The 22681-nt window shown below is 37.9% G+C and overlaps 1 protein-coding gene across 3 annotated transcripts in view; it reads right to left on the reverse strand.

Moving 5' to 3' along the window:
• Window positions 1-22681, reverse strand: part of ZNF704 (zinc finger protein 704) — a 94879-nt gene that overhangs the window by 24310 nt on the left and 47888 nt on the right. For all 3 annotated transcript variants that reach the window (XR_014896973.1, XR_014896974.1, XM_085314322.1), the window contains exons 2-6: window positions 15405-15508; window positions 10928-11160; window positions 7448-7548; window positions 5009-5270; window positions 859-963 (exon numbers count right to left, since the gene is read on the reverse strand). Coding sequence is in view for 1 of the 3 variants with exons in the window: in XM_085314322.1 (XP_085170448.1) it covers window positions 859-963; window positions 5009-5270; window positions 7448-7548; window positions 10928-11160; window positions 15405-15508 (805 nt within the window). In the remaining 2 variants the exon portion in view is untranslated. The remainder of the gene's footprint in view (window positions 1-858; window positions 964-5008; window positions 5271-7447; window positions 7549-10927; window positions 11161-15404; window positions 15509-22681) is intronic.

The following is a 22681-nucleotide window of genomic DNA, read 5'->3' on the forward strand; positions in this document are numbered from 1 at the left end:
ATACAATAAACCTAATGCCTTTGAACTCCTTATAAAAGTTTYTAACTCTCCTTACAATACAGTTGTATCTACAGCTCCTTACAATACAGCTGTATCCACAATTACATTGTTTTATTATGTTTTAGGATTATTGCAAGTCTGTGCTTAAGTGAACACTTAATTTCTGCAGTCCTGTTTGTGAAATTAGGCCTTGCATGCTAATTTTTTCTGAAGAAAGGGTCAAGGTTGACCTTACATCTAACTTCACTCAAAATCTGTCAAAATGCAATACGTAGTACTATCAAAATATATTAACTGTGTATCTTCTGTATAGAAGTACAGAAATTTCTGCTGTCAGTAGAGGCTTAATGTATGCAGTCTACTGGAATCAGACTTAGCATTTCATTTTATYGTTACTTTCTGCTGCCTTTCAGATGTACTTTGTTTTCAGAGTTCATACCGAGTTGGATATCAGCCCTACTGCTTGATCCCAATTAGCCTGTTAACATTACCATCATCTTGCTGATCTAGTCTAGTTTTATAAGTAATCCTTTAGTGGCACAACAAAGGGGCATGCAGTGTTATGCTCTGCATCTACCAGAATGTTCTTCTGAAAGCATAAGCTTGAAAAATACATATACAGATACAATTCTTTACTTGCACACACTGATGTAAAAAAAAAAAAAAAAAGGTAACTACATTGAGTTCAAGAGACCAGCAAAATCAGTCATGTAGGCAAACTGTGGTATATAGTTAAAATCTCTTTCTCTTCTGTTCCTGTTATGTCAACTTTACATGTATCATGAGACAACTATTGTGAAACAAAACAAAAAGAAGTTCCCCAAACTTTTTTTTTTTTTTAATTTGTCATTTACTTACTGGAATGCCGGTGAAGGTAACTGGAGGTGACTGCCAAGAGATGCTAAAGCTACTGCCATTAGGAGTGAATTTTGTTGACCCTGGAATGTTCACCGGAGGAGTGGCCTGTTTGAAAAGAAAATATTATTCCAGTAAAAAGAACTACTCCTCTTCCAAAGCATTTCAAAGGGTCTTTCACTCCTTGAAACGCTAAATCTACAGGAGACCTTCAGAGGTGAAAAATAATTTCACAGTGKTGGTAGTGACAAGCATTCTGCCCTGTTCCTGAGCAGGATAATCATGGATGAGGCAGTAATGAAAGAACATCTTTATATATCACTATTCTAAAACATTTGTTTAGAGACAGACCATAGATCTCCTGAGAAGCCATGCAAAATCTTTAAAAGCTATATTTGATAAAAAATAGGAACACAAATACCACACGTAAGAAACCTCTTAAAAAAAAAAGAAAAAGTCAACTAGCATTAAAAAAACTACAAACAGTCTACTGCTCCACAATGACAAACAAGGATGCTGATGGCAGCTCATTTAACCAAGTAGAGATTGGACGGAGAGGATTTGGGGACAAYAGAATTAACAGTCAACAAGGTTTGTTCAATTTCCATTTATCAGATAGACATACCTTTAAAATATCCTAATTAAAACAGCCATCCCAAATAAAAATAAACAGTTAATCCTTCAGACACAACAGTAGCTCTTAAAAGACCAAAGCAAATATTTGAAAACTGTTATGGTCCTCAGAACTCTTATTTTTCTTTCCACCTAGATTGTAATACGTGTCTCAGATCACTGAACATCTTTCATCTTATGTCCTCCTCAAGCTCCTCAAGCTTCCTCACTGGGCTATGAGTCCTTGGCATTCATGCTTTTCTTTCTCAGCACATCTTTTAGATTTTTTTTTATTTAATACAGTCTGGAAATTTGTAACTTTGCACTTAYCCCACTTAGCAGAAATGTGAGTAGCCACCATGAACATGGGTTTCCTTTGACTCTTACGAGTGAAGCTCTCACCACAGAAAACACTTCTTGGTTTAAATTTACAGTGAACTTGCTCTTAAAAATGAGCTTTCCTTCCACCTCTCAGTTGTCTGTGCCTTACAACAACACATTTATTTAAGAACTGTTTGTGTTTGACACTGCTTAAGTTGTCTCACTGCTTCACAGATTAGACTGCTTCCTTCAACAGCCACACAAAGAAGGAGTGATGACAAACTACAATCTGACAGTCCCCATTAAAGATAATATTCACGGTAAACAAGTGCTGAAGCAATCCCTTGGAGTCTCTCCAAGGAAAAGAAACCAAGACCACTGAATGGTTGTCCACCACTGTTACACTCCACATGCTGTTGAATCTGCAGACAGCTCTTGGAGAATCACAGACACATGACCTTCTCGAGGAAGCAAATGCCCACTGAATTCCCTAAAACACAAAAATCTCACTGAAAGGCACCAAGAAAAAAAAATCAACAACTCCAGATGGTACCAGTAGTGCTTTATCACAACCCTCTGTAAATGATTTCAGGAAATGACCATGGCATTCCTGTCAGAAACAGCTCATGGCAGCTTGGTAGAGAGTGAGGCAGTGCCTCTGTTCAGCATCCCACTGGGATCTTAGCTCAAAGCCAGGGTCAACATGGCTACTTCCTCAAGCATTTTAATGAGACCTACAAGGGAAATCYTAAATGCTGAAAGGGACCACCTACAGTTAATCTGTAGCTAAATTTAACAGGTACAGATACTAGTTTCAAAATAAAATGTGAAGTATGAAAAGTTTTAGAAGGGCTTAATTTGCAGTTGCCTAAAATGCCATAGTGCTTAATGTTTTTTAGTGTCTAAATATCTAGAAACCTTCRTCTAATTTCCAGTTTACATACATTCATTGACATTTCATGGACATTTGATAACTATTTGTTCATTTGCCAACATGACCCTTTACAAGAAACAGCATGTGCTTGTTCTTTTTTCCCCCTTATGTTCAGCAATGCTATCTCCTACTAGCCCTTATTTTGTCTTGATTGTTCCAGTATAATCTTTCTTTGGTTTTCCTCCATTGCAGTTCATCTCATTTGCTATACTTGTCACAATTTCTTCCAATTATTCACCCAAATCTTTCCTCATCCATATGACTTGGTCAGATAAACAAGCCAGGACTTATTTGATTATTTCTACTTTACTCCTTTCTTACTAYAGTTACTATATATTTTCCAATCACTGGAAACTCAAGTAAACAGATCTGTTACATAGCAAATCTTGTGACCTAGCTTTGGCTTTCATACTTTTTTTTTTCTTTTTTAATAGGAATTCCAGGGAAGACATTATCCAGTCTCCATTACCCAAGTTCCTTAAGTCTTGATTTTTGCCTCCACTTCCACTGAAATAATTTCCACTTTCATACTCTCAAATGGGAGATCACCTTTATCACTACGCTCCCATTAAGTACTTTTAGCTTTGATAAAAATTGTATTTTTATCAGAAGTAAAAAAGTTTCCAAATYTTGTATATGGCTTGCTCCACTAAGCAAAATGAAAGGAAGATGGTGGTATTAAAGATGCTGATGTCATCTTCCSTTCTTGTCTCTTTTACACAACAGATTCATCTTAAGAATGTTTAAATGCTACGTGTGAAAGCTGATTTAGTTTCTCCTCTTTCTGGTGAGAGCTAACTCCACCTTCCCTCCTGGAGAGCACTCTTCTTGTGGGGCTACAGGGCTTCTGGCACAGGTCTCCAATGACTTCTCCACAGAAGCTGGTCTATTTTGCAAGGAAAATCTAAATGTTAACTGGAGCAGGGACCCATGTCTCCAACTACCAACATGAATGTCTCATACAGTATGCATAGTCACTACTCTCTGATTAAATGCAATGATGCAGGGCTCAAACACATAYAGTCTTGTATCATGGGATATCTCAATTTAAATCTATTTCAAGCAGCTAAAACATTTGAATTGTGATTTCCTTAATCAAGTACTTTACTCAAAGGCTGTGAAAAAAAAAGAAAAAGAAAAAACAGAAAAGGCTGGCATTTTCTTCCTCTGCTCTGTGAGAGAAATGATTCAGCAAGTGTCCAAATTCCAGGGAAAAGTTTCAAGGCTGTGAACTGTAAATGAAGTGAGACACTTCCCAGCAGGCTAGAGTTGGTACCTTGCTCTCTGAGAGGCAGAGCGCAAAGACTTTCTCCTTTGATCAGTCCCCAGGTTGGTGTGCTATTTGTTGCAGTTGCAGTTCCCATCAGAGGTGCTAAACTTCAGCCATGCCCTCTGCAGTGCCTGGGAGTTTAAAACAAGCCTGTGAATTCTATGTCCTCTTTAGAGGTCAACTTCAGATGTACAACAAAAAAGTTTAATGTACACAATGCTGTATATGAAAGTTATTGCATCTGATTAAATTTAAAGAGAGTTCATTTCTCTGGTGCATGAGCAGGTCAGGGACCACACTACTTCAAAGTCTCTATTCTTCTTTTCTCATATGGTATCCAGACCAAAATATGTCAGATTTTAGTGTACTTTTACAATTAATGCTTTCTGTCTGAACTTAGTTTGGAAATCTTTGGAACAGCAGCTTGGATCTGATTGGCTTTTTGCCATTTTTAAAGAATTATCCATAAGAGTAGGAGGACACCTTGTACGCTTTTTCATTTTTCTTGCTCTACTTCACATATGCAAACTGACATCTTACACTGTACAAATAATGGAAATTATTTGTTCCTGGCATCCCTTGGGAATTTTCCTACAGACAGATCCAGCACAAGTGGGGCTGATACTAACACTCTGGAAGGGATTCAGCTGACTGAATGTGGGTGTTTACAACACAGGAGACTGTATTTGAGCTTGTCACTCTGGGCTTTCCTTACAGTCAGTGGAGAATTAACTGATTTAGTCAGTGGAATATACAGAGCAACTCTTTTCAACCTGAAGTAAGCTCCAATGYATGGCTGGAAAAATAGCTTCCTGAAGTCCACTGGCTATGGTGGGAGCATAAACGAATAAACAACTAGCTCTACATTTAAGTGAGATGAACTTGGACTGTCCCCCAAACCTTGTTAATCCATAAAATAGACTTAGCTTTTTAAAATCAAAACATAATGATTAGACATTTGTTGATATATTAATGGTATCAGTATGATCAATGCAGTTCACTCTCACTAGCATTACCTGGTAAGCATGGTCCGTGTGTACGAGGTAGAGGTTGGTAGGAGCTGAGCGGCTCAGAGGCGTCATCAATTTAGTCTCAGTTTTGGCACAGGAAATTTCAGGACGGATTGCATCTTGGGCAGGAAAGGAAGGAGGAGATGCTAAAGATGGAGAGACTGGAGAAAGACTGCTTAAGCCATCAGCTACTGAGTCYGTGTTGAGCCTGATTTCTGTATAGTAAAAATCCTCCTCTCCGTCACTGTAGTCAGACTCCCCTACACGTCTGTTTTAAGACAAAGAATGAAGGATTGACTAAATGACAGCAAGAACCTCAAGATGAATTTTAAGCTCTAGCATGAGCAAACTTACTCATTAATAGATTAATATTCTCAGTTTCAATCCTACCTACTTTATCAGCATTCTGACTGCAGGGAAGGGGGAAAAATCATTTAATGTTCAGAGAAAAGAAGTAGGAATTCATTTTTTTTTCTGTGTCATTCTTGACTTGTTCTTTGACCATGGACTAGATATTTAACTTCTGTGCTTCAGCTGAAGTAYCAGCAGGTACTTGCTTCTCATTCCTAACTACTGAAGTTAACATGAATCTCAAAGCACTCTTGACTTCAGAAATGACAAAGTAGCCATAGAAATACTGGTAAAGACAGCAAATTTGGGCAAGATAAACTTCTGTAACGTAACAGCAAATAATATGCAATCTTACCATAGGTTACTTAATTAAATACAGTTATGGCTATGGTTCACTGTAACTTTCCTTAGCATAAATATAAAAGTTTGCTAGAGAACAGTCTCAGCATGCAACCCACTCAGACACAGGTAGAAAAAGGATATATATATATGGGTTAGCTTGCCCCTGCTGAGCTTTCTGGCCTTACTGTCCAGATGCAGACTTACTGAGGGAGGAGATATAAAAGGCCTCAGTGTTCCTGCCTCTCCTCACACTATCTGCTGTATGTTTGAGTGGAAGTGCTAGGAGTGAAGCAGCCCTACTAGTACTACTACCAGAACAGTAGCTCCCAGTAAGCTACACATTATCTGGAAGTCCCAAACAACCCACTATTTTGGCATATTCCCAACCCCCATGCCTTACAAATGTAACCCAGCTAGCTCAAATGTGCACATTTCTGTCCTCCCAGACACATGTACACAGCAAGGCTGAGTGCTGCCATATTATATCTCTTTTTTTCCAGGCATTCAYCCTTAGTGGGTTTTACAACCTGCTTGCCCATATACATCTTTATCTGCAGTCCTCTAGCCACCAAGTACGCTATAAAACTCTTTGAGAGAGCACAGGTTCAGCAGATCTGAATGGCTCTGTCAGAAGTATTCTGCTGGACTGAATCAAGTCCTTCACCAAAAATTCTCTCTCCAGCAAAGTTACAAGCTCCAGTTTCCAGGGAAATTCTGTTGTTTACTTCTCCCTCTTTAATGCTACTGAAAAGATGCCCCAAAAATAGGAAAGATAAAGGGCAAAATTTATAACTGCATTCTAGGAATTATTTTCTATACTTCTCAAAGCCTCGCTCTTCAGAACCTAAGCCCAATATCAGTTAGTACCACTTTTGCAAGACTTTCTTGAGCTCCATACCAGAATCCTTTCTTCCTCCTGGTCACTTTGATTTTTAAACTCTGGATAACAYAGACTTATAGAATAGAGACAGATTTCCACATGTCAAATAGGTGAATTTAGCAGAAAGGGAGAAACRATAAAAACAACCAAAGAAAACATATGTATGCATGGAAGTCAACACTTAGCGACCTCTCCTTTCTCCATTTCCTTGATATCTGGACTGGCTCCCAGACTGCTCTCTCAATAGCAGCATAAGGAAGCATGAATCCCTATTGTAATTACGTATTAGAGAGCTAGTTCACTCACTGAATTTCACAGGAGCTTTAGTTACAAACTAGAACTCTGCAAAAATACTTGTGTCATAGAAGATTGATTATCTTTTGCTTCTAGTCCAAGTAGCATACACATGGAAATTGCAGCTCAGTTTCATTTTCATTTTTTTAGTTAATTTTATTCAGAACTAGCACAAACATCCAACCCAATGYGAAACAAAGCTGTAAAGTACTCATACAGGGCCTTGACACTTGCTGCATTTCAAACAGCTTCAGTGTGGATGTGATATGCAGATAGCACATATTTAGCAAAAATACTTAGCTGTCAAATGTCACCAAGCTGCAATGCCCTTAGGGGAGCAGTGTGGCCTAGGGCAGTATTTGACCTTCTAGTAAGGGTCACAGAAGTTCAGAAGTGAAAACAAAGTGTCCTGCTCTTGGAATGGGCTTCTGTTCACCTTAATGCATTGCTCTGCAATTTCATCAGAAACCAAGAAATGTGAGATGGAAAGGACCAAGACAGTTCATTTCCCTGGCAAAGCAGGACTGTTTCCACTCTATACCAAATTCTTTAGACTTCTGAAGACATCAATCTCTTACCCAAGGTGAATGGTCCGTATGTGTTTCTGAATCCCTGCAGCTGTGCTCAGTACCTTTCCACAGTTTTTCCACAGGCATTTGAACATTACTTTCATTGAGTTCTGAAAATTAAGTAAAACAATACATTCTTCTCAGTTAGTTGCCCAGAGGAAGGGGAAAACCCCCCACAGATATACAACTACAAAATACTTTTATCTATACTTTAAATTAGTCCAAGTCCACAGCTTCCAAATATGAATGTATAATGACGTAGTATCTCTGTTAACAGTATAATCCTACTGAATTCAACAGAAGCAGTAYGTGCCAAAAATTTACCTCTAATGTTTTTCCATGCCTTTTTAATTTGCAAGTATCAGTTTCTATCTTCCCACAAAAGGATCTAGATGGTATAAAACTTCCTATACTTCCTTGGAGTCTTACTCTCCAAGAACAGCTGATCAGGGCTTCTTAGTTAACACAGGGTAACTTCCTAAAGCAAGCTGTATACTCTAAAGACTATTTTTGCTCATAAATTCCCAACACAGAAAAGACACAGTGTCATCAGTCTGCTGCTTCCGCTATGACAATATTCACCCAAAGAGCAGGCAAAAATTACTTTTGTTACATTCGTAAGTTCCCACRTCCCTTACTTGGACATGAGAATTTGTTGGACTGTTTTTTAAAGAATATGTGTATAATCTCAGTAAAATATTCTTGTGCACAAATAACTTCATGGGTCTAAACTGAGTTACTGTTGACTTAAAGCACAGAAAACAAGGCTATAATCAGTTCCACCTTCAATATTTTGAAAGATCCTAGAGAAAACTAATCATTAGTCTAATTTAAAGCACAGTAGGTACAGCAAACAGCACAGACTTTACAGACTCTTATACATACTTTTAAAGCTAAAGCATTTAACCTGAAAATGAAACCTGACTACTTAACACGTTATTCAAATTTAAAATTTGTGTGTCTCTTAAATCCTTGTCTCTGCTACTACAGAACATGTATTATCAAAAAAAATAGGAAGAGCTTCAAAATATTATCCTATAACTTAATTAAGAATAAGATTAAATGAGTACTTAAGTGCATGCTTAGCTTCTGTCTACAGCAGAAGTGGACTTAATGCTTATTAAATATGGACCCTTTTCAATCACATGCTAGCATATGATAAGTTTCATATGAACATAACAATTAGAATACACTTAAAAAATCTCAGTTGATCTTGACTTCTTTAATACAAGCTAACTGTAGTGACATACACTAATAGTTACTTGGCAGTCTAACAACTCGTTGAAAAAATGTACACTAAGTGCTTCAGGACTTGAGATATTTGATCATCAGTCAATATTGTTTCTAAGAAAATCTTCCAACTTAAAATAAATTGCATATGAATTCCCTTCACAACTGTTTGATCTGAAAATACAACTAATGCTGAAGTACCTAAATATTTTCTCTTAAAATTATATATAATCTATCTAGCAATTGAAATATTTTTCCCATATTTGTAATACATTACTCAAAATGACCATTAGTTTCAAAAATTAAATGGTTTAAAATTACAAATGTGACAAGATGAAGAATATGCTTACTAAATGCATCTTAGCAATTTCAATATGAATCATGAACACCATATATTTCTTTATGGACCCAGAATGTTTACTATCCATCTCTGATTTGATGGTAAAAACAATCTGCTATCTCCATTGTCTTTTTAGTTTTATTATCAGTGCTGGGAGTCTGCAAAAAAACATTCATTCTAACATAACCAAATGAAATCTCACATAGTAGAAACAAAGATCATAAACTACGCTGTCATTCCTTACTGGTCAAAAAAAATTGCCTAATTGGGCTTTAATGCTTTATTAGAACAAACAGAACAAAATGACTTGGTGAGGAATGATTACATGAATGAAAACATTTAAGCATTCAACTTTCTCAACGGGAAGTGGTTGCTAACATGACATTTTCCAAACATAGAATGGAATAAATTTATCATGAGTAAATGTAAAGTCACCAAACACTCTATTTCCGTGTTTATGACTTCTGATTTTACAGCCCTAAAGAAGAAACAAGCTGAACATTTTTTTTCCTCAGCTTCTAAAGGTACAAAGTTGTACTCAGATACAGTATCAGGTTGGGGCCAGAATGAAAAAAATGGGGGAAATACAATTCTTCTGTGATAAAGCTTGGCAAGTAATACTATTATTCATCTAAATTAAACATTTGCCATACAGAGCAAAATCCGTGAGAACCAGAACAGGCAGTGCAATATATCTGTSGAGGCTATGTAAATAGAAATATTCAAAGACAACTTACATAATAATAAAGATGGCGGCTGTAAAACCATCTGTCTAATCATAGTTGAAGAATAAGAACAATGACAATAAGCATAACTTTAACTTAGAAGTAAAAGGCAAATCATTTCTGCATTCCTACCCCTTCCATCCTACCCCCATCCAATCCTCTCTGTCTTTAGTCTAACATCCAGCTCTAACTTTTCATTTCTAGTAACAACTATGCCCTCTAAAATATATATATACTTATTTTTAGCATCAGGCAAAGGCATTTTACCTCCCTTCACCACAAAAGAGCAGTGTTGGTCAGCAAATCAGCAACTTCTGGAGCAAAATGATAAATCTGAACAGGTTTAAAAAATCATTAAAATTTCTTCCTGCTGGTGGTGAAGTAATTACCTCTCTCTCTGTCTGAGCCATAAATAAAGTCACTAAGGAAGAATAAATTCTCTGTTTTTCTCTTCCTTACAGAAAGCTCTTTTTCATCTTGCTATGTAAAATCTGTCCTGTTGTGTTAGGAGGGAGGAAAACTTGGACTAGTGCCATCTCTTTGTTTTCTTTTTTCTCCGAGAGGAGCTTGCTTGCTAGCATAATGGTGCTTTTTTGGTTTTTGTTTTGGACTTTTTTTTACATTGTGTTTTATTTATTTCACTTCTGGGTTCCTACCAAGGATAAATTTGGCCACTGCTAATACTGTATCAAAAGCCATCAGGTTTGAKCTCTCTCTCCTTTTTTCACCCCATATGTTTGTGCAGAGAATGTTTCACAGTATTAAGGTATCTCAGATGCTGTCCGACTAGCAGCACTTTCAGGGAACAAGAAGTAATAAGGCCATATCCAGCCCTYGGAATGACACGTAAAGGCTGCCTGTTGCATCCTGAATACAAAGAATTTGCCAAAGTAGGATAGAAATCCCTCGGATGGCCAGAGGCAACACCTTCTGGAAATCACTTTACTGTTTTCTGAGCAGGAGGCTCTGCAGAACCTCACCATCTGCCAGCAAATATGTGGTGCTGATGGCAGCATGTGCAGTAACTGACTTGGTTCAATTAGACACAGTGACTAGGCTGATACCTTCATTAAYTGTATGCCTAGGAGAGATCTGCCCAAAGAGCTGTTTGAGTTATTTATTTCTTTCTTAGAGCACAGTAAGTCTAACAACATCCACTTTACCTACTTGTATGGAATTTAACATGAGGCTAACCTTTCTCTTCCTAGGAATGGGTTCATCAAAGAGAAGGTTGCTTGTTTCAGCTTCATCAATACCATCATCTGGCTGGGAAGGTGTTCGAAAAGCTTTGAAACTATCAGCTGACAGAGGCGGAGATGGGGTAGATGGGTTGGACTGATCACTGGGAGCGTTCCAGCTCCAGTACCCACTACTGCTGGTACTAGAAGGCACAAATCCTCCTTCTTTCCAAGATCCATTTAGGGATTCTGTGAAGAATAACAACAGCAGTCATCACAACAAATCTTCTTATATCATGTGGTAGGGCTATGGAGTTCTTTTATCTGAGGCTTAGATGCTATGCTGGTAATTAACTGCACCTTCAGTAAAGTGAAAGAATAGGATGTACAGAGGATGAGCACATCTGTCTCACTGCATTTGAATGACATTTACTAATACACAGGTTCCACACTTGATTTACAGATATTTTGAAAAAACAAACAAGGAATTTTTCTAAAAAGAAATGCTGAGTCTGGAAAAATAATCTCTTCTGGAGCATAAACCATGATAACCAGTCAGATATTGCAAGCACAGTTAAAGAAAAACATTCAAATACATTCTTAAGGTTAAATATGAACACATGTCTGCAGTGAGGCATAAGTGCAAGATTCAGGTCATTGCACAGCCAATAGGAGATCCCCTGGAAAGAGGACATACATTCTGAGTACCAGGATGCTAACTGGATCTGCAAAAACATAATCATCATCAAAGTGCTAGAAAACCATAATTATGCTCCAAAAACTTCTCCTAGTCTCCTCGTATACACGTCTTTGTCTAATTTGAATCTCTGTCAAATTTAGGTGGTACATATCCTTAGACAGACATCACTTTCTCTTCATAAAGGTGCACTGTTAAAACATCTGGTTCCAAAATTCATAGCCAATAAACATAATTTCATATTTTTTTTGCTMAGAAAAGGCATGAATTAGTGGTCTGGATTGGCATTTCACACTAAATGCTACCACACTAAACTGGCTAGATATTTGAAATCATCCTCACTTTAAGTAATATACGTAGGTGCGTCTGCAGTGCTCACATTCAGAACCTAAATCATTTCCACTCCTACTCACAGAAGGAAACCTCTTCCTCACTACAGCATGTACCCTGMCATTACATGATAAGCCGATTCTCTAACTAGTAGGTTATTGTATGATAAGGTGAGTGTGAGTAAGAGCATATTACAATATCAGAGGTGTAGTCTGAGCTTTTGATACTTTGTGGTTTGACACTTCATGCATTGAGGTCCTCAGGTACTGGACACCAGACGGACACTTTTCTCAATGACTTAAGTGATTCAGGTGCTAACATCACTTGGGCATGCGTTCAGGGATGGTTTGGTAAGGTTTCTCCAGAACTCAGGTGCCAGTCTTACCAAGTCTTTCTAAATGACAATATAGATGTTCAAATGGTTTGTGCAGTAAATGACCCTGTAGTTAACAAGGAAACAAAATATTTTATTTATTAGTGAAATGTTATCTAAGTGCGAGATAGGAGTCTTTTCAAGTCAGTGCATGTATTTAAGAGTTCTACAGAAGTCACTCCTTCATTCCTTCTCAATGTCTTGCAAACAAGTAAAACTAATAACATCCGTAAGAAAATAATTTCCATCATCTGCTACAAAAAGCGTGACCCACAACCAATGAAATGAATGACTTTTTACCTCTAATTCTGTTGGCTTTGGACAAAGCTCTTCACTGTAATCACCACCTCCTCACAAAACAGAATTCAGTGCTTCATCGTGTAAGCACATGTCTAAAAATATCTGCTTGCACAGTCAATAGCGAAGTCTCTGCACTGATCAAAAACAACCACCAAAATTCCTAACTGGAAAATGACCTATAAATTTCTTATAGCTAATAAATTAATATATGAAAATGTAATGGTTTGGTTCATGATTACAGACCTTCAGACTTTCATATGACTGTAATTGAGGTGTTTTTTAAGTATTTGTACTTGAGTCTCATGCCAAAGCTAAGAAGCAAATCTGGTATCAGCTTGTGAACTTAGCATAGCTTAGAATTCTTGTTTGTTCAGAAAAACAAAGGAAACAATATTCTTTAAACTATTATTTTTTGACACATTTATGGTAGTACTTTGTATTCTCTGACTTTACAGCTTCTCCTCACCTTGCTAAGTAAGAGATTTAAATCAATTTAAAGTAATACGTAAAAGACAGGATAAGGTTGACAACAGGAAGAAAACAAACACTGGTTCTCATTAACGCTAACAAATCTGGCAGTGTAAAGGAGCTTAAAATATAAACAAATGCAACTTACTCCTATTCTGGGCTCTTTTCACATTGTTGGAGTTGTGTGAAAGACAACCAGACCAAACATTACCGAGCTGCAGGGAAACCACGGCCAAACTCTGAAATAGTTTACATGGATAATTGTTCCCTTAATTACAGTGCTCCTTACTGCCTTTTTTTGGAAAAGGATGGTGATCCACAAAGAATTCAACATTACTAAATTTGTATCTTGTATTACCATGAAGAACCTAGCACTGCAATACCAACTGGGTTCTAAATAATCAAATCTTCACTCTTTAATAAAAGTTTTTAATAAGTTTTAACTCAGGCAAAACTAAGATATTCATGAAGAATGTGCCCAATGACAGTTTCAAAATTTTGTCTGAGACTACAGCAAACATGTGAATTACTTTTTCAGATTCAGAAAATATGCAAACAATATATATGCAGAAATATCAAAGAGCGCTCGGATTGCATGAAKAAATATCAAACGCAGTTAACAACTACCATTTACCTATTAGCAATTCAAAAGGRCTTGTTTGGAAGATCTTTCCAATCACCAGCTACTAGCTAATGTGCCTTGACGGTCCTGACAACTTTCATCTGTAAATTTTTTAAGGTGATTGATACTGCCTCATCTCACAGAAGATTACCACCAGGGATTACCAGGGGGTGCAAAGTGGGACTTGTACATGTCTCAGCCACTCCTGATCTCTCTCTGGCATATCGACACAAACCCACCCTCATCTGTGGTTTGAGCTACCAGTAGGGTAGCTGGAGTGTAGATATATTTTCTCCCTTTCATTGACCTTCCCAGAGGGCTGGTAACCACCAGTCCTGAGGCAGGACAAGTCACTGGGGATGCTACCATCAGAGATTTCCCAGGGCTTGCTTGTCAGGGGCACTGGGATTCTGCAAATAYTTCTGGCTTTAAACATTTAGTAAGTGCATGGAAAACATACACAGAGAAGAACCATGAAAATTCATGGCTAGACTTTCAGCTACGGAGCCAAGTGGATAAAATCAGTATTTTCTGGAAAGAAATGAAAAAAATATACTATTTTWAAAAAATCTTTGAAGTTGGGCCATGCCTCATAGTATAGACCCCTTTTTAATATACRGATCATTCAGTGGAGCACCCTGACTGCATTAAGAATTGTAAAGACTAATTTCCTATTAATACACACATCAGTAAATACCCTTGCAGTGCTCCAATTATTTACAGTAGCAAGGTACTTATGATCTATTTAACAGCTGCAAATGAGAAAGAAAAGCCAGACTTATGTGAACAACCCTAACARGGGTGAGACATCCAAACAAGGGTATATGAGTTTAAGATTATTCCTTAAAATGTAACCTTTTTAAAAATGTCTTGTAACTGCAGTCAAGTTTGCACAAATTAATTACATTTTCTTAGCAATTTCATTATTATTCACTCACTTTTAGATTCATTTTTCTTAGTATGTCTTCCGCTGTTACAGTATTTCTGAATTTGATGGTAGACCATCAGAGATTTACAAAAGATAACCAGCCCAACTGAGGATCTAAGCCTGCATGTGCGTAAATGGACCTGTATCACTGCAGACCTGCTGAGAGGCCATGCACTGCCTAGGGCTGTGATCTGTGCAGAAAGAACTGTTTTGTCTCTTCAAAATGTTGAACACAATCTGATCAGATTTCATGGTGTGGGGAGAAGAAAAACTGCTGTCATATTTGCTACATATGTGCAGATGCACATCAACTGGAAACTACCATTTCAGAGAGATCAGATATTCTACAGCACTAATTCCCCCTTCCTTTTATTTCAGCCCAAAGAGGAACACCTACAGTTTCATACACTGGGGCAGCTCTTTAGTTACTCAAGAGGTTTGTTCTCATTTCTGCCAATACTGCAACAAAGACCTCTGCTAGGGCAGAGCAAATCTCAGTATTATCATAGCATGCAAGTCACTGCCAGAAGATAACCACTCACACTCGCACCACCACTGCCACTGCTCCTTGTCATCTAGGCCAACAGACCACTACATAATGGTATGATCAGAYAACTACTCTTTTCTTTTTTATCTGAATTTCTACCAGTCGTACAGATAAGGACTTCAGAGTCTTCCTCTATATGTACTCCATTCCTAAGTTTTCAGTTTTCCAGTACAACACAATCATACTCCTTCTTGCAGCCCCTGCCCAAGAGTTACTCTGAAGGCTTACCATTGGGTCGGATAGGAGGGCTGCGAACCAAAGGGCTGGTGGATAAACTGGTTAGTACCATGGCTGCTGTTACTTTATCCATGTCCAGTTCTTCTGAAGATTTTCTGAAACACAGTTAATGGGAGGCAGGAAACAGATCAGCAATTTTTCTTTTCTTTTCTTTTCTTTTCTTTTCTTTTTTAAGTGTTTTTCATAACAGACTAAATCCTAAGAGAGCAGAGGACAGTAACCAAAGTATGCTACCAAACAGAGTTCTGAAAGATTTGGTCTTCAGCCAACCTGAGGACACTGTGTGACTACTTTAAGCATATCAGCTTAGTGTAAGTGGGAAAAACACTGGAAAAGAGAATAGGTCTTCGCTGTTGTCAGGATTTGCTGTGACCCTCTATTAGTTTGACTCAGTTCCTTATCTCAGAATTTCAGCTATTTGTATGCTTAAAGATAAGTGTGTGTTTAATGGTTTCTTTTGGGATGAAGACACAGAGATGCAAAACTAGGTAAGATTACTAGTAACAGTAATAACATACGCTATTCTCTGTAAGATGAGGAAGAACCAGGAAATAGAACTTAGGGATCACATTTTTTCTTTGTTGCTTCTGCTTAATGTTATTAATCTTCCTGTGCTCTCTCTGAAAGTCTAATGATTTTTTTTCTAATCAGATTATAAACAATCATTTAAGATCCACATACACAAATCATGTCCACTTCACCTTCACTGTCAATTACTTTTAAACATCTATTTTGACCATACAACCCGCCACAATCAAGGGGCAAGATTTCATGAGACAAACAACCAACAGCACATTGCTACTGAAAAGGGTGGTCTCTGACCAGACCTTCACCCATCCTAACCAAGGCCTCCCACTGCTATTCTTGGGCCAGTCCTGGCAATCATCACACACACTATGGGCCAATTCAGCTTGTTACAGAAAACTACTGTAGTAAAAGAATTTTCTGCTGATTTAATGGGCCGAATCAGCTCATCAAAGGTTCAGTATTGAGTGTGTGAGCTGGCAGAAAAACATATGCAGGGTAGGGGCAGAAGAAGGAAAGTAAAGGGTTAAGTTAGCTCACCCTACTTGTGAATCAATATTTGATTCCCACAGTAAAGATTAACAGGTTCTGGGAAAATCAGCAGACAGGCAGAGGCCAGGAATCATTTTAGCACATTGCACTGAAGTCAAGACAGGAAAGAACTCTGCACATCTGGCAGCAACTAGCCAAACATATCCACATACACCRACCACTCCATAAAAGTTTCTGTAGCACCACAGTGCACAGTATCTCTTCCCTGATGAAGCAAGGAATAATAAGGGACAGGAGAGCAGAGAGATTTTTCCAAGAGAAGGAGGAGAGGATCTGGAGACAAAGCATATCACAGGAAATCAGGCTGCAGTGATCCACTGCTCAAAGAATGACTTTTTTTTTTTTAATGATGAAGAATTTTCTTTGGCTGTAAAAATGCTTCTCTGTGCCACATTTGGGAAAAAAGTGATGGTAACTTTCTTCCTAACAGGTTAACAGTACAATGTACAATTTCTGATGAGTGAATATACCAAAAAAGCAAAAAATATATCCCCCCAAACCCATAAAAATAYCCCCCAAAATCACTAGGTTTAGCATACTTTTCCCTTCCATCCTTTTAGGAACATGGAATCAAGACAGGGAGCTTCCTTTAAACATTCACTCATCTGAGTATACAAGACTATGTTCTCATTTATTAGAGACCACTGCATTTGTTCTTACAAAAGGGTACTTTCCTTTTTTTATTGTGCATTGTGGGGTTTCTAGAATTTCATTTGTTCCCTGTCAGGAACTCTATTTAAGTGACTAGGAGGGGGTCTTTATTATATCCGAAAATGAGAAGAACTATCTGATGTTTTTCATAAACTGTTGTTCTGTAAGTCACCAGGAGAAATAGGATATGCTGGTTGCAGTGCCCTTTCCAGAGTCTCATTTGTTGTTTCCAGTTGTTTCAAATTGGAATTTGCTTGGATGGTGCATAAAACTCACAAGCTGTCTGAAACATTTCAGCTGCAAAGTTTATCTGCTGACCTGTGTGAAGTTCTCCCAAACTGTCTGAAAGACTCATTTACTCAAAACTCTGATACAGTCAAAGCTTTTAATGTTTTACTGAGTAAACCTCAAACTGTCTGATGAAACTGCAATCTACTTTCTGGCTGATGCCAGGACTTGCACAAATGCCTACCAACATTTTCCCATGCTGCACAAAAGCTTAGTTCTCAGGACTGTCTTTTACAACACATCAGTGCCTGCAACTGATACACTGATGACAGCGACTGCTGCATTCTGATTATATCCATAGAAATTCTCCTTTCGTCCAGCTAAGATTTTTCTAAAAAATACATCATGACCAAATATTTGAAAAGRTCTCGGATATCTCCTATAATCAGCTAATACCTGAAGCCATCACCCATTAGTTCCTCTCATGTGCAAAGCARTATTTCACTTGGATTGTCAAGTTCCTCTGGGCCCAGAAGACCTTTCCTAGAGATGACGTGGAGCTGCTAAATTTCTGAAGACCAATCCTGCCAGGTGATTTTCCAATTACCTAATAATCCAGTATGGAAGTCCTCTCTGAGAAGGAGGAATAGCTGTTCTGAAATTCACCCATGCAGCTCTACACTGGCAGTCCCTACTCACTTATCCTGATGTGGATGAACCAGTAATATTAGGACRTGATGAGGAATAAACAACCACAGGTTCCTGATATGACTGAAAGTACAATTGCTTACATACTCTAGCATGTACAATCAGCCTTCCAACAAGGATGTTCTGTATGTGGCAACAGGATTAACATGCTCATGTCCAGACCTCCGCAGAATTGCAAAACCCTGCTACAGCAGCTGTTGCAAGTATTTGCTGAGTTGATGTTAAGATTCCAGAGTCTAAAGACCCAGTGCTAATCCCAAACACAAAGTTCCTCCATACAAACAATGATAATCCATAGATTTAACTTCTTTTGGCTTCCTTGTACTGATGCATTATTTTATTCTCCTCTATAATGACTCAGACTGTTGCTCTAAAAAAACAACCTTCTCACTGTTCTTTTGTCAATAATGCCCTAAAATTGTCAGCATCGGCATCTGTGTCTAAGATGAAACTTGTCTGAAACACAAGTAGGCAGAGGGCAGGAATAGTCGTAAAAACCCTTTCCATTTCTGAACATGGTAAATCACACTCTTGAAATTGCTGGAATGCTTTTTTTTCCAGACCCAATCTATCGAATATTTTTTCAATAGAGAAAGCCCAAATAAATAAAACCTCTGATTTTTTTTCTGACCATTTTGAATCACAGCTGCCTTTTACTACTTACTGCTTCTCAGATGCATTCAGCAAAAAAGGAATGATCCATTTTTTTATTCCTAGCCACAAGAATTTTAACAGCTACAAGTCATAGCTTACATGAATCTGCTCCCAAACATATTTTTATACTTTGGCTCACAACAGTAAACAAGCATATTTCATATACCATTCAGGCAGCACCACTGCAGGAACAGCAGCCTTCAAGAGAGAGGCAAAGCATAAAACTGAAGACAGGAACCACATACGCCATCTGCATTCAGTCAGCATCACATGCAAGTCAGTGCCTTAAGAGTGCTCCAGTCTTTTCCAGCTTTCTCTACTGGTAAGTTGAAACTGCATGCAGCTGTTCATTGGTATTAGTAGTCAGAAGTGAGAAAAACTTGAATTACAAACCAACTGGTTACAAACCACTTATTGTATTACTGTTAAGGTGAATTTTTACAGACTAAAGTTGTGATCCYTGACATTGATTATACTGTTATTAGGTACAATGAAATCTAAACCAGTTATAAAATCATCTGCTACACCAGCTACGAAGATTTCTTGCTTTAATTCCAAATCCTGGTTTTCAAACTTACTCTCTCAACTTCTGGATGGATATAATTGTGTCAGTCCAGGTTGCACATGAGGTCAAACGGTTTTGGATCCTTTATTTCTGAATCTTTGTATCAGTGTCCAGAATCCCCACAGCACTTCATAAATGCAAACACAATAGATGAATTTTAATGAACTAGCTCAGATCTAAGTTGCTGAAGTTAGAGGACCACAGGGACAGATCTTTTATCACCATTCTATGTCCTTTGGCTTCATATTTTCCTCTTCCTCAGCAGAAAGACTGTTTTCAGTTGATCCCTATAATAATCCATCCTGGCCAAATTGGTATTTAAGACAGTCCTCTTTTTAATAGTCAAACACAAATTAAATCCAGTTGATCCTCTCATTTTCATTCATTTCCCTAGTTTTGGTGATGAATTTACCACTTCTTTGAAAATCATTTAATAACGTTAAGAAACTATTAACATCCCTCTCTTTCTCAGGCAGAGCTCTCTGAGGAGAGGGAAGACTGGATTTAAGATCCAAAAGAGGAGCAAAAGAAAGTAAAAGAAAAGGCCAAGGCTAGGTAGCTGTGCCAGCTGTTCAACTGCTGACTTACGCAAGAGGCTTTTCGCAGATGTGGCACCAAAACAAGTCTCTGCAGAGAGTCGCTCACTGCCAGCTTGAACCAGCCCGGAACAAGACTTTCGGGGCAGTCAGTTCTGCAGCACCACCAGGACTGTTCGGCCCTGACTGTACACCTTCTGTGAGCCCTCAGAGGCCTTCGTTTGGTTTGGATCTTGAATGGATCTAAATCAGCCCTGAGGGAGGKACGCTCTTTTGCTTCTGTATTATTTGATCAGGGACTGCCTGAGCTGTCCTCTCAAAAAGCCCTTGAGGGTTGTTGTTAGCCAGGTAGAAAAATGCTAAAATATCTAATTTCCAACTGTCACATTTCATCAGCCAGTAGCTGACTCCGTTATGACCCTTGTTTCCTTCTGCAACTCAATTAGTCATTTCTGATTCAAGTTTGATGCAATTTTGACACAAGTTTTTAATGCAAATCATCTCTATTAGTAACTTTATGGTTAGCTGGAGTTTTCTTAATCTTCCATTTGTGAAAAGTTATAAGAGCCCTCTTCAATCCACATTCTAACCACTTACTACAAATTTGTTCAATTTTTGGACTTATATATATACCTCCTTTTTTTAATCCGACACACACCTAAGCTTGTTTTTTTTTTAATCCATTACAAAATTGATTCTTATTTTAAATTCTTTGGCCTATCCTTGATTTCTTTAAGCAACTTTTATTACTTGTTTGGCTAAGATTGAAAAGCCTGAAATTTTTCTTCTTGGAAAAACTGGGTCCTGGGCCTGGTACTTTACTTATACATATTTTAAGGGTCTTGGAAGATACTTCTTTTAGCAGAAAAACTGGTAATGGAAGCAGATGTTTTTGCTACAACTGACATTGTAGAGAAGGACACATCAAGTTCTTCTTCATAAGTATAGGAAAAATCCGAACAGTCAGAAATTTGTTTTCCCTGTGCACAACTCCACACCTTTTGGTTAAATCCGTGACCTCCAACCCCCACCTCTAGTCCAGTGATGCTGAAATCAATGAGATCCAGGTTCAGCGTATGCAACAAGCCCTCCTATGCTCCAGTGTGTCTGCACCCGCACTGCCCCAACCCACGCTAAGCACAGCCCGGGCTGCCTTTACTCACCTGGGCTCGGCATAGAGCTTAGCATCAGTGCTACCACCTGGGGGAAGGCGAGAGGGGGAAGAGCAGCAGCAGCATCCCACGGCAGACAGGACACAGCTGCAGTGTTATGTTAGCTGGCTCCTGYTGTCCACCCAAAACCAGCCTATGAGAGCGGTTCACAGAACACCCTGATCTTTTGTTAAGGAATTATGACATAAATAAGCATGCATTAATTTGCTACAGCCAGGACAAAATAACAGCATATTGAAAATGTTTACTTTCTYTCATATTTGTACTTCTAAACACTCCTTAAAGAGGCCTCTAAAGTCGTACTTTGACCACCTAATTATAAGCACATCACATTGATCCAGTCAAACTGAGCATACCCATCACTGATAAACATGTTRTTACAAGCTCTTGTATACCAAAAATGTGATCTGTAATATAACGAATTATGGCAACTGATGTACTAGTAATGAAAAAAGTATTTGTGAATGAAGTGAAAATCCTAAATCTGCATTACATTTTAAAGGTACAATAAAAAGATTTTAGGTTTCTTCAGTTGATCATTAATGGCAAAGTCAACACCCTAACAAGGAAACAGTAAGGAAAGACTGGTTGTTTTCTAGAATGGTTCCAGATATCWAAAGTAACTGAAACCACTCTTCTATTTTGAGCAAAGAGCTACAAAGTTTTGCTGCAAAATATTATTAATTCATACAATAATTTACATTTAAAGTAATATTTGGTTAATGTTCTAACAATTTAAAGCACTGATAGAGTAGAGAAAAATAAATGAACTAATCTTGCTCACTGCTGCTATGTTTTGTTGTTAAAAATTAACCTGCTACCCAAAGACAAAAGCAAAAMTTATACAAAGAATGATCCATGTAAACAGTCAAAGAGATCCAGAGTATTCTTTGGTAAAAGCTGGAACTTTTTACAGTGAAGCAAAAAGCAATAGGAAATATTTTTCAAAGATTAGATTAAATCAGTATAGTGCTACAATGATACATTTTAAGAGATAAGGGTGCATTACCATTTACATGGCTATAAAGTGAACTGATGGTTGATCCAAAGCACAAACACAATAACATGATGCATTAATTTGAAGTTCTGTCTTTGCTCGTCATGGGCAGACATAACATTAAACTTTTCCACCCTAACTCTCTGATACTTGAAGACTGCTTCAGAAGGCCCCTTCTGAATACCCCTCTGTTGTTCTGATTATACACAAGCAATTTTTCAGGATACCCACAGCAACTAGAAATTAACTAYAATCAAAATCTTCATTGTACAGATACAGGAACTTTTCTTCCAAAAATCATATACCTGAACTTATCATGAAAAAAATAAAAGGTGTCAAAGCCCATCTCAAATCTCTCCAACTCCCTCTGCCTCATAGATTTTGTGCTACAATTATTCAAAGGATCTTTCTAAGTCTGGCTGTTAGAGATTGAGGAGAGCTTATAGAACAACCAGTTGTGCAGTTATACACTTTCTATCTAGACTATAGTGGTTTAAAGAAAATGAAAAGCCTCTGAAAAGTAGTCATACGATACAAGGGACATTACTGACAAAGTGGTTCTCAGCATCCTAGAATAGAGAAATTTAACAGTAGAATCCAGGAGGAAGCAATCTGTAATAAAGGAGTGTTTCTCATAGTCTGTTCTTTCTCCTTACATCAGACAATGCAATCACCTTCCC

This window comes from Rhea americana, unplaced genomic scaffold, assembly GCF_003343005.1.
Source record: "Rhea americana isolate MKP2758 unplaced genomic scaffold, rheAme1 scaffold_40, whole genome shotgun sequence".
NCBI lineage: Eukaryota > Metazoa > Chordata > Aves > Rheiformes > Rheidae > Rhea > Rhea americana.